Source organism: Lonchura striata, chromosome 8 (genome assembly GCF_050655825.1).
Source record: "Lonchura striata isolate lonStrDom1 chromosome 8, ASM5065582v1, whole genome shotgun sequence".
Taxonomy (NCBI): Eukaryota; Metazoa; Chordata; class Aves; order Passeriformes; family Estrildidae; genus Lonchura; species Lonchura striata.
In genome coordinates, this window is record NC_140710.1 from 1,492,192 (window position 1) to 1,505,079 (window position 12,888).

Below are 12,888 nucleotides of genomic sequence, written 5' to 3' on the forward strand. Positions count from 1 at the left end.
GATTGGGAAAAAGGAGGAGCCGGTTTGGAGGGAAATAAAATCTGTAAATAAAATCTGATCTGGCCTCATTGATCCTTCAGGTCAGCAGTAAATAAAACAGTGGGAGAGCAGCATAATCTCATTTATTGATTAATAATTGGATCATTGCTGCCCCGTAGAGCTCCCACAGCACCTTTAAAATCAGGGTTTAATGGTGCATTTTGTAAAATAAAAGGTTTATTTGCTCCTTTATTGAGAATTATTGCATCTTATGTGCAAAATAAAAGGTTAATTTGCTCCTTTATTAAGGATTATTTCATTTTACATATCAGGACTTTAAATGCTACACTCTGTAAAATAAAAAATGTTCTCCTTTATTTAGATTTTATTTTAATTTTTCTCCTTTATTTAGAATTATTTCATTTTCTCTAGCAGGGTTTGTAACTTTATGCTTTGTAAAACAAAAGGTTCATTTGCTCCTTTATTTAGGATTGTTTCATTTTATGTATCAGGGTTTTAAATATTACATTTTGTAAAATAAAAGTTCATTTGCTCCTTTATTTAGGATTGTTTCATTTTATGTAGTGGGGTTTTTAATGTTATATTTTGTAAAACAAAGGTTAAATTTCTCCTTTATTTAGAATTAATTCATTTTATGTAGAAGGGTTTTAAATATTACATTTTGTAAAATAAAAGTTGATTTGCTCCTTTATTTAGGATTATTTTCTGTATTAGCATTTAAAATGTTATATTTTGTAAAATAAAAGGCTAATTTGCTCCTTTATTTAGAATTAATTCATTTTACGTATCAGGGTTTTAAATATTATATTTTGTAAAATAAACGTTAATTTGCTCCTTTATTTAGGATGATTTCATTTTATGTATCAGGGTTTTTAGAATTAACTCATTTTATGTGTCAGGGTTTGTATTGTTATACTTTGTAAAAATAAAGAGTTAATTTGTTCCTTTGTTTAAGATTATTTCATTTTACGTATCAGGGTTTTTAACCTTATACTTTGTGAAGTAAAAGGTTAATTTTCTCCTTTATTTAGAATGAATTCATTTTATGTAGCGGGATTTGTAATATCATACTTTGTAAAAGAAAAGGTTTATTTGCTTCTCTATTTAGGATTATTTCATTTTATGTATCAGGATTTTTAATGCTACACTCTGTTAAAAAAAATTATTTTCTCCTTTATTTAGAATTAATTCATTTTGAATTGATTTAGGGTTTTTAATGTTACACAGCTGAGTGGTTAGGAAGTGATTTCCCATTTGAAGCTGCTAGAGAAAATTAAATCATTCTAAATAAAGAAGAAAATGAAAACAAAAATCTAAATAAAGGAGAACATTTTTTATTTTACAGAGTGTGGCATTTAAAGAAATCCCAGATATTTGTATCACATCTGGGCAGGGAGGGAATTTCCACATCTGCCAGTTCCATTCTCCCGGAGCACAATGAGAAATTCACTGAGGCTGCATTTAAAGGAAGTTTAAATCATTGAACTCAGGCTTCTGCTGACAGCAAATCCCAGGGAAATAAATGGGAATTTAGGAAGAGAAACTGCTGCAAAATGGGAATTTAGGAACAGAAACTGCTGTAAAATGGGAATTTAGGAAGAGAAACTTTTAAAATGGGAATTTAGGAACAGAAACTGCTTTAAAATAGGAATTTAGGAGCAGAAACTGCTTTAAAATGGGAATTTAGGAACAGAAACTGCTTTAAAATGGGACTTTAGGAAGAGAAACTGTTTTAAAATGGGAATTTAGAAGGAGAAACTTTTAAAATGAGAATTTAGGAACAGAAACTGCTTTAAAATGGGAATTTAGGAACGGAAACTGCTTTAAAATGGGAATTTAGGAAGAGAAACTTTTAAAATGGGAATTTAGGAGCAGAAACTGCTTTAAAATGGGAATTTAGGAAGAGAAACTGTTTTAAAATGGGAATTTAGGAACAGAAACTTTTAAAATGGGAATTTAGGAACAGAAACTGCTGTAAAATGGGAATTTAGGAAGAGAAACTTTTAAAATGGGAATTTAGGAACAGAAACTGCTTTTTGGGGCACGCTCACCTCTGGCTGCTTTGACATTAAATCTCAGCCTCCGTAAGGATTCCTCGGGGTCAAAATTGCACTTCACCAGCTCGTAGAGGGCCTGCAGAGAGGAGAGGCACACATTTCCCACTGCAGAAACCCCAAAACCTGCCGGGCACGGCCACAAAAACCCAGATTAAAAAGAAACCTCCTCTGCACATTGGGAATCAACCTCGGAGTGAGCCCGGGGTCATTGGAAATGTATTTACATTTCCAAATCTCCATTTACAGACCAAGCACAGCACTGCAACTCTTCCAGCCACTGCACACATTTGTAAAAATGATTTGTAAAGTTGATGTGTAGGGGGTTTTTTTGGGTATAAAGAAGAAATTAAGTGTGCATTCATAAAAAATTTCATCATTGAAAAATTCTGTCCCTGAGAGAATTAATTAATACAGATTTATATAGGTATATATAAAGATCTTATTTATTTTCTAATAAAACCTTGGAATGAACTCGGTGTAATTGAAGATGTATTTACTGTGTTTGCATTTCCAATTCTCCATTTACAGACCAAGAAAATACCCAAGCACAGCACTGCAACTCTTCCATCCACTGCACACATTTGTAGAAGTGATAGAGGATTTTTTTGAAGCTTTTTCATCCATTACAGGAATTTGTAAAATTGATTTGTAAAATTGATGTGTAGGGGTTTTTTTTTGGGTATGAAGAAAAAATTAAGTGTGCATTCATAAAGAATTTCATCATTGAAAGATTCTGTCCCTGAGAGAATTAATTAATACAGATTTATATACATATATATAAAGATCTTATTTATTTTCTTATGTATTTCTTTTAAATAAATCAACATTAAGCCCAAGTTAATAGTTTTAATATTCTCGGAGAGGTAAAATCCTCATCAAATTTCTATTTCCACAAGGAACAATAAACCTTCAAACCCAATTTTACCTCTTGTGAGTAAAATGAAATAAAGAAACGATTAATTCTAGAAAATAAACGGCATATTGTGGTTATTTTTTATACCTGCTCATTGTCTTTAATGTGGGAGCCCTCAGGAATTGCATCCAGGCCCTTCTCCTCTCCTGTGCGCCTCGAGGCTTCCTTGAGGAATTCTATCACTTTATCCTCTGGTAGAAAGTCTGGATTCCAGAGCAGCTGGTCATCATTTTCATACACTGGGTAAACCCCAGGGAGAGCACAAGAAAATGAAATCATGATCATAAAATGAAATTATGATGAAGGTAATTATTGTCTCTGATCGACCCTGCGAGCAGCATTAATCTGGAAATCAGGGGAAACCTCATGGATGCAGAGATCCAATTGACTTGGGTTTTGGATTTTGGATTTGGGTTTTGGATTTGGGTTTTGGACTTGGCCTTCAAACCCCTGCCATGATCTGGGTTCTGGATTATAGAACTCATCCTGCAACTCCAGAATTCCAAGCTCCACCTTTTCCCAGAGCTTTCACAGGAGTTTCAGGGCAGGGAAGCCACAGTAAACTCAAATTAATGGAGAAATGTGGGCCAAGTGAGATATCCCCTGATTATTTTGGAAGAGTTTTATTTTGGAAGAGCCATGCTTTGGACTGCAGCAAAATGAAGTTAAATTCTGGCTGTTAAAGTAGGAAAATATCCAGACCTTGTCTGTGGGCTCCAACAACGTGAGGAAGAGCAGCAAGGAAGGAATTTGAACACTGATTCCAAAGGAATGCTTGGGAAAGCACAGGGAGGGAGGCGTGGGGAAAGCTCAGGGATCAATGTCTACTTGGAAAAAGTAATTTATCATGGAAATAAATACAAATAAACCCCCCAAAGTGGCAAAGAAATTATTAAATGCCTTGCAAAGAAAGCAGCTTTGCTTCACCCAGGACACGCTTTGGGAACAGCTCCCAGGAATTTTCTGGGATTTTGTTTCTGAGTTCCAACTCAGCTGATGTTTGGCTGCTCACTCAAGGGAAAAAAAAAACAAAAAAAGAGTTATAGGAACTGTCAGAGAATCCTGGAATGCTTTGGGTTGGAAGGGACCTTAAAAATCATCCAATTCCATGGATTCCACTGGGAGGAGGGAGTTCCACTGGCCCAGGGGGCTCCAAGCCCTGTCCAGCCTGGCCTGGAGCCTCCAGGGAACCTTGGGAATCCCCCACCTCCCTGGGCAATGAGATATTTGAGCAAAAACTTGGATTCTAGGAGGGTTCCAGGCTTTGTGGTGGTTATTTAAAAATTAAATTCTACAAAACTACAAAGAAATCCATTCTCATTGACCTGCAGTGTGAGCAAATCCTTAGGAAGGGGCTGGATGAGCAGGAAAATTTCCTTTTTCTGCTCCCAGCTGGGTTTAAACTGGATCTGCCTTTTCTGACAGCATCCAGCCAAAGTCTCTGCTTGGGATGAGGGGGAAAATTGCTGGGGAAAAAAAAAAAATCTACAAAAGCAGAACTCCTTACTCCTGATTGAAGAGGAACAAAATATGAAAACCAAAGCTGCTGGTACCATGTTGCCCTTTTTAATGTGATAATCCAGTTCCAGCAGTACAATTTCTCCATTAGCTGTCTCATTTTACATGAAAGAAATCCGTAAGTGAAGAGGCTGCAGCTTGTGTGGGTCACTAAATCAGAATCCAAAGGTTCAAGAATAAAATCCTTCTTTTCCTCTTCCTCCAGCTCTGCTGAAGCACAGGATGAGCTCTAATTTGATGATGGTGGCTCTAATTGTCACTCATTTATTTATTAAGACACGTGACGTCAATCCAGTCTTTTCTTTCTCCTAAGCAGACATTAATCCCAAACAGCAACAAATGGTCAAATCTCACCTTTTTCATTTTCTTTGTATTTGCAGGTGCCAGCTGGAATTTCAGCTTGGAACATAGAGCCCACCATGATTTCCTGGTTGGAATAAAAAGAAGTGAAACCACCCTGAGATTTTTTTGTTAGCAAACAGGAGCACGACCACATCTTTTTTTCCTCCCCTCTTAAAACTTTCATTGTTTAAAACCTAAAAATGCAATTAACAGGATCAAAATTGAAGGCAGCTATATGGAAATGGATTTTTGACTGTTTGGGAAGGATTTAAAGACTTCTCATTACCCAAACTCTTCTATTTATGAGGGAAAACTGCAGAGGATTTCAGTGCTCCACAGAGCTCAGAGTTACCCAGTAACAGATGAATTAATTATTCATGATATGTGGGATGAATATTTACCTTTTTCCAGTCTTCTGAGGGGATGTAATCTTCATCCTCTTCAGATTCCTCCTCTATTTCGCTATCTGCAAGGAATTTTGCAGCCATTTGAGCCCAGAGGAGCAGGGCTGGCAGCAGCCTCAGCCCTGCTCCCTCCCTCCCTCCTTATCTCAGGGACACTTTTGGGGACAACACTCATGGCTCAGCAGTGACAAGATTAAAAAATGACCCACCCACATTTGGATTAAGATACAAGCCAGGCTCTGAGAAATTCAGACATAAATAAAAACACTTCTCAATTTGTTACTAAATTCAAATTTCTTTTCCCTCGGTTTTAAAGGAAGTTTATTCTAAATGATAATTCAAGTTTATTCTAAATTTGTGGGAATATTTTTGGAGGTTTCAACCCCTTTTCCATCAGCTCGTGGCTTAGTTGCTGCTGCCCTTTTTCCAGGGAATTTCAGGTAGATCTCAGCAGAAGGTGGGAGAAATCTGGGAGTGTTTCCTGCTGGGATTTAGGAGCCTGGGATGCCCAGCAGCACTTCCAGGAGATTATCTGGGATAAGGACTGGCAGGAATGTTAAGCTCTTTATGGCATAGCCCAGCTGCCTTTCACAAGGTGCTGGTTTCTGTACAGGATGTGATACAGCAGCATTAAAGTTATTTATACATCAAATGATATTTTATACCCAGCTGAAAGCTGTAAAAAAGCCCAAACCTAATGCAATACACTCTAATGAAGTTAATTCTGTGCTTAAAAATAGGAATTTATTGAAGGTATTTGCAATTCTCTGCACAGATACACACTTGGCAATTGTTCATTTAAATTTAAAGGTTCCTTGGCAATTTTGGATTTAAATAAACCACAAATTAAAAATTACATATTTGCAACTTCACAACTAATAATCATCAAGTGTAAGGTATGGTGAGGAACCTTTTATTTGTTCAAGCACGGAACAGAAGGAATTCAATTAGCAACTGCCACTTTTATTGAAGAAAGATAAAATATCTGCTGTCCCAAGCAGCCCAAAAGGGTCAGATCCCATCAGGGGAGATTCCAGGGAAATCAGAGTTCAGTGGATGCAAACTCAATTTGGAAACAAAGTAAGAATGAAAATGATCAGTTGAGTGCTGGCAACAGAATCAAAACTGGAATTCTTGAAGCAAATTTTCTTCTTTGTGAGCCCCCCTTCTGCTTTTTCAGGGTTAACAATTGTGGGCCTTTCCCAGATTTTATTTTCTCTTTCTGAGGAAATCTGTGTTTTATTTGTAGGGAATTTCAGCTGATTTTTCCCTTTAGGTGGACTCTGAGCTCCTTTGGATGAGGACAGAGGCCAGGTTTTGGCAAATAACCAGAGCACACCAATTAATTTCAACCTGTAAAAATTCAATTTGCAATTTCAATTTTTAATTTCCCCCCCAAATCTCCTCCTTTCTTGTAAAATCAGAGATTATCTCCTGTCCTTCACAGAGCCAGCAGAGCAGCTTCACCCTCAGCTAAAACCAGGACTTTTCCTTCTTTGTTTGGAGCACAATTCTCATCAGCAGCGGAGCCGTGAAGAGGAAAATCAGTATTTTTAGGGCTCAAAGTGCATTTCTGGCACAGAACACTGGGGTTTTGGGGCTGATTAAACTGGACTTACTGGTATCAAAATATTTACAGCGCCGAGGGCGAATGATCTCCTGGGGGTCTTGAGAGGCAACAGATGGGGCTGGGTCATCGTTGGAGGATTGGGTCTCATCTTCCTGCCCTGAGGAATCCTTGATGGTCTCCTCCTGCCACAGCAGCAAATCAAAATCCATCAGGGAAAATTCAGCAGCAGCTCAGCAATCCCTGGCAGCGAAAAATCTGATTTTTGGCAAGATTTTATCAGTAGGGTAACCCCAGATCGCTTTTCTTTGTGGTTTGTCCAGGCTGAGCCAACATGAATTTAACTTTTTAATGTGTGAACACATTTTGAGGTTGTTTTTGAAGTAGATAAAAAAGAAATCGTTGCTTTTTTAAGTTCTCGTGGTTTTTACTGAATTTCATTTCAATAAAATTTTACTTTGGTCTTAAAATCCTTTCTTAGAAATTTTCAATAAAAATGAGAGGGATGTAGATGGAAATGGCACCTGCCATAAAAATCCATATGAATTGAGTGGTTCAACCCCTCAGGAACAGCAGGGCTGGCTCAGTACATTAAGTCAAGACCAAAAATAGGAATAAATTCCTTTATTAGAATAAATTCCTTTATTAGTAACATTTTGATGTGTAAATATACTCTGAGGTTATTTTTAAGCAGATCAATAGAACAGCCAGACTGTAACAAATCAGAAATATGAACCCAAATGAAATATTAAACTTTGCTTTATTTTAATCCTCGTGGTTTTTATTGAATTTCATTTCAATAAAATTTTACTTTGGTCTTAAAATCCTTTCTTAGAAATTTCCAATAAAAATTTAGATGGAAATGGCACCTGCCATAAAAATCCATATGAATTGAGTGGTTCAACCCCTCAGGAACAGCAGGGCCTGCTCAGTGCATTGAATGAAGACCAAAAATAGGAATAAATTCCTTTATTAGAATAAATTCCTTTATTAGTAACATTTTAATGTGTAAATGTACTCTGAGGTTGTTTTTAAGCAGATCAATAGAACAGCCAGGATGTAACAAATCAGAAATATGAACCCAAATGAAATATTCAACTTTGCTTTATTTTAATCCTCGTGGTTCTCATTGAATTTCATTTCAATAAAATTTTACTTTGGTCTTAAAATCCTTCCTTGGAAATTTTCAATAAAAATGAGAGGGATGTAGATGGAAATGGCACCTGCCATAAAAATCCATGTGAATTGAGGAAGAAGAGGGTTGGCTCAGTGCATTGAGCCAAAAATCCAAATAAATTCCTTTATTTGTAGACAAACCACCACAACTTCAGGAATTACAACAGGGCCTGATCCCAGTGCTGGGCTGGGCTGAACTGGGATTGGACTGAGCTGATCCCAGTGCTGGGCTGGGCTGAACTGGGATGGACTGGGCTGATCCCAGTGCTGGGCTGGGCTGAACTGGGATTGGACTGGGTCGATCCCAGTGCTGGGCTGGGCTGAACTGGGATGGACTGGGCTGAACTGGGAAGTTCTGGCTCCCAGTGCAGGGCTGAACTGGGCTGGGATATGGGGGTCCTTGTTCCAAGTGAGGGCTGAACTGGTGTGAACTGGGCTTAACTGGGAGGTCCTGGCTCCCAGAGCAGGGCTGAACTGGTGTAACTGGGATGGGATTTGGGGTCCTTGTTCCCAGTGCTGGGCTGGGCTGAACTGGTGTGAACTGGGCTGGGATTTGGGATCCTTGTTCCCAGTGCAAGGTTGAACTGGTGTGAACTGGGATGGGATTTGGGGTGCTTGTTCCCAGAGCAGGGCTGAACTGGTGTAACTGGGCTGAACTGGGAGGTCCTGGCTCCCAGAGCAGGGCTGAACTGGTGTAACTGGGCCAGTGCTGGGGCCCATCCCCATGCTGTCACCACCCAGAGCCCCGAGTGTCACATCCAGGGTTCCCTGGACACTCCAGCCCCTTTCCATGAGGAAATTCTCCTGACAGAATTCTCCTGACAGAATTCTCCCTGCAGCCTTCATGTTACATAAATTTCTCCCCCTCCCCTGAAATTTCCTGATCCAATCTCACTCTGGATCTCCTTTTGAACTGTTCAACCCCCACAAAGAACAATCTTCTGCAGCACCTGCCAAGGCAGCTTGCAAATCCCAGGAATTCAGGTCCTGACTCAGATGTGCCATTCCAGGGATTCTCAAACAGGTAAAGGTACCAAAAGGCCAGAATGGATCTCTTTTAAAGGCACATTAGGAAATGAAACCTCCTCTAATGCCTCAGCTTTTGTGTCACTGACAATTCCAAAGGGTTTGTATCTTAATGGAATTCAGGATGCAGCAGCTGTGCCCATGACAGGACTCTATATTCCAAGTAGAAAAATCTCTTTTTTAAAATCAGAAAACTATTTGAAGAGAACACAGAAAAGGAGTTTGAAGATGCTAAGCTCAAAACTAAACATTTGGCAAAGATACTCAAAGCATTAGGTTGAGTTAATTCAAGTACAACCAGGCTGGAAAAACAAACTTAAAAGGCTCAAGCTGGAAAACCTGCAGGATTTCCAAGACCCAGAGCCACATTTAATCCAACTCCACACTTGTGCAGTTTCAATAATCAGCTTTTCCACTCCAAGTAAGTGTTCAGCTGTATCTCTAAAGGTGTCTGCAGGCATTTAAAATGTCAGTGCTGAGCTCTGAAGGACAATTCCCATCCCTCACGGGATGCTGCATCCAGGGATTTTCAATTGCCTCTGTTTGGGATGAGAGATGGAATTAAGAGCAATTAAGAGAAATACGGATTGGTAATTAAGAATAAACCTTAGTAGTAAAGCAAGGTTTACGAAATAAACTCTAACAAATTAGCTCTGCCACGACCTGGGCCACTGAGTAGTGTGGGTATGCAAATCACAAATTTACATATGCAAATGAGCACTCATGTATGTACCTTGTTTTCCCCACTGCAGCCGCTGTTGTCATCGTTATCGACATCATCATCATCTTCTCCCTCCTCCTCCTCCTCCTCTTCCTCCTCCTCCTCCTCCTCCTCCTGCAGGGGCACGGTGCCATCGTAGCCGTAGCGGCTCAGCAGCTCCTGGATGGGCATGTCACTCTCCTGGGCAAATCCCAACAAAAAATTAATGTTAAACTGGGAATTCACTGGGAGAATCCACAGGAACTGCAGAGGTTCTCACCAAACCACAGGGGCCAGGGCACCCACAGCAAGAATGGTCACTAGGACTGGCAAAATGGGAAACTTGGGCTCCTGAGAAAAATGTGTGGGGGGGTTTTGAGCAGGATCATTTATTTCCCAATCCCTGATTTATTTGCAGCAGAACTCCACAATGGGATCTCCTGGATGGGCACGTTGCTTTCCTGGGCAAAAAACCTGGGATTTCATCGGGATATTTCCCCAGGAATTCCTCCATAGCTCCAAGGTTCCCCACAAACCACAGGGATCAGGGCACCCACACCAAGAACGGCCATCCCAAAAGGGCTGGGTATCCCAAATCCCAATCCCTAATTTTGGGGATCCCAAAATTGGAAGTTTGGGCTCCTGAGAAACATGTGTGGGGTTTTTGAGCAGGATCATTTCTTTCCCAATCCTTGATTTATTTGCAGCACAACTCCCACCCAACAGGTTCTCCTGGATGAGCATGTTGCTTTCCTGGGCAAAATCCAAACAAAAACTGGGATTTAAGAGGGAAATTTCACAGGAATTGCACTGCAGCATCAAGGTGAGCACTTCTCCACAAACCACAGGGATCAGGGCACCCACACCAAGAATGGCCATCCCAAAAGGGTTGGGGATCCCAAATCCCAATCCCCAATTTTGGAGATCCCAATATTGGAAGTTGGGGCTCCTGAGAAAAATGTTGGGCTTTTTTTCTGCCAGATCATTTATTTCCCAATCCTTGATTTATTTGCAGCAGACCTCCCACAACAGGATCTCCTGGATAAGCATGTCACTTCCCTGAGCCAAAGCCAAACAAAAACTGGGATTTAACTGGAATAATTCCACAGGGATTCTTCCACAGCATCCAAGTGAGCACTTCCCCACAAACCAAAGGGATCAGGGCACCCACACCAAGAATGGCCATCCCAAAAGGGATGGATTGACAAAATGGGAAGTTTGGGCTCCTAAGGAAAATGTGGGTTGTTTTTGTGGTGTTTTTTTTTTTTTTTGTGTGTGTGTTTTTTTTTTTTTTTTTTTTTTTTTTCTGCTGGATAATTTCTTTCCCAATCCTTGATTTATTTGCAGCAGAACTCCCACCCCAACAGGATCTCCAAGGGGCCATCAAGCTCATTAAAAGGGTTTGTTTTTATCAAACACCTTCAGCACCCAGAGCAAATACTGGAATATTTATTGGTATTCCCTGCACTGCCCAAAACCAGCTGGAAAATGTGGATTTTAGTACAGATTGGTGGGAAAGTGGGCGGGATGTGTCAGCAGCAATCCCTGAGTGACTCCCAGAATTCTGCTCAATCACAACACCTGGCTGGAACATGGAATTCCACCTTTTAGGGGAAGTTGTGCTCCAGGGACAATTCCACAATTCTGGAATATAAAACCCCACCCAAAATGCTCCTCTCAGAGTCCTGACCTCTCCTTTTTCTGAGAGTTTGGATGGGGTGAAGGATCCCTGATACCCAGAGAAGGACAGTGGGAATTTTTATTTCCCATTTATCTGAAGGTGCTTGGTTCCAAACCTACCCCCAGCTGGAAACAAATCTGCTAAAAACTTTAAAAAATTTATTTAAAAATCATTAAAATGCTGGTCCACTCTAAGGAGACATTTCAATTTTTACTGTCAGTTCTCAAATTAATTCAAGTACAACAAAGGCTCCCAAACTCTCCCCTTTATTAATAAAAATTACTAATACATATTATTAATAAATACTATTAATAACATTGCTGGCTCTGCTAATTAATTCCTTTATTACTTTTAATCCTCAGTGTCCAGCCTTCAGGACAATCATCTCTAAGATTTTTCAGAGCAGAAATTCTCAGGGATCATTTAAAAATTCTCTCTCAAAGCATCAAATCCTTTGTTTATTATTTGGAGTTGTGTGCTTGCTCTAAATAGTTTTTCCTTAGTATCTAATGCACATGTTGGCTGATAATCAGATATTTTTAGTTATTGGCTGACCTTAGACTTCCTACCCTAAGGGCCTGCACTGATCTAATTTCTGGAAACATCCCAATAATCCCAATGACAAAAGGGGAGTTGGTTGTGCTCTGTAAAAACAAGAGTGACAGGGGTTATCAACACTTCTTATCTGTTGTTTTATTTTATTTTATTTTATTTTATTTTATTTTATTTTATTTTATTTTATTTTATTTTATTTTATTTTATTTTATTCCAAAGAACGAAGCCGTTCTACCTCTTGTTCCCCTACTCTTTGTTAAGGTCTACACCCAATCATACAAAAACCATGGAATTAAATGTTGAGCCCTGGTTCCCATCGTGGGAATTGATGGGGAATTAATATTTTACTGACACAGACAACATGAAAGGCCTGTGCTCTTAATTAAACCTGGCAGCAGAGCTAGCAGAAAAATCATATTTGAATCATCCAAATGTTCTCCAGGACATTTTGGAAAGGAATATCTTGTCTTTAAGCACTCCCATCCCATAGGGCTGAGAATGAAAAATGAAAATTTTGACTGGAGTTTGTAGGTATTTGTGAATGATGGAGCAGACTATCACTGACCCTGTGTTACCCAGCAAAGGAGGTTTGTATTTATAATATTTTTCTCAGGTTAAGCCTCTTAATTTCAAATAGTCCGTTGCAATTCCAAGAGCTCCAGGGACCAGCAACTCTCCAAAAGAAAACAAAAACTGGGATTTCTTCATTGCTTCAAGGTATTGCAAAAATTGAAAAAGGTGAAAAAAATGAATATATTTATTTATTATTTACCCACAGCTAGAGGCAACCACTGGATATGAGGGGATAAACTCAAGGGTTGTAATGTGGTGAGAGAGTTGCATGAAGTAAGAAGGGAAAAATCCAATTTTCCTTTTAAACCTCACATGAGAGGCATGTGGAGCTCCATTCCTCACTTCATCTACATGGAGCACATTTAGATTCCCCAAC

The 12,888-nt window shown here is 39.3% G+C and overlaps 1 protein-coding gene across 7 annotated transcripts in view; it reads right to left on the reverse strand.

Annotated features, from left to right (window-relative positions):
* Window positions 1–12,888, reverse strand: part of MIER1 (MIER1 transcriptional regulator) — a 36,629-nt gene that overhangs the window by 8,380 nt on the left and 15,361 nt on the right. For all 7 annotated transcript variants that reach the window (XM_021535584.3, XM_021535585.3, XM_085586095.1 and 4 more), the window contains 6 exons: window positions 9,737–9,904; window positions 6,854–6,986; window positions 5,232–5,296; window positions 4,843–4,915; window positions 3,058–3,209; window positions 2,052–2,133 (listed from right to left, as the gene is read on the reverse strand). In XM_021535584.3, coding sequence (XP_021391259.1) covers window positions 2,052–2,133; window positions 3,058–3,209; window positions 4,843–4,915; window positions 5,232–5,296; window positions 6,854–6,986; window positions 9,737–9,904 — 673 coding nt within the window. The remainder of the gene's footprint in view (window positions 1–2,051; window positions 2,134–3,057; window positions 3,210–4,842; window positions 4,916–5,231; window positions 5,297–6,853; window positions 6,987–9,736; window positions 9,905–12,888) is intronic.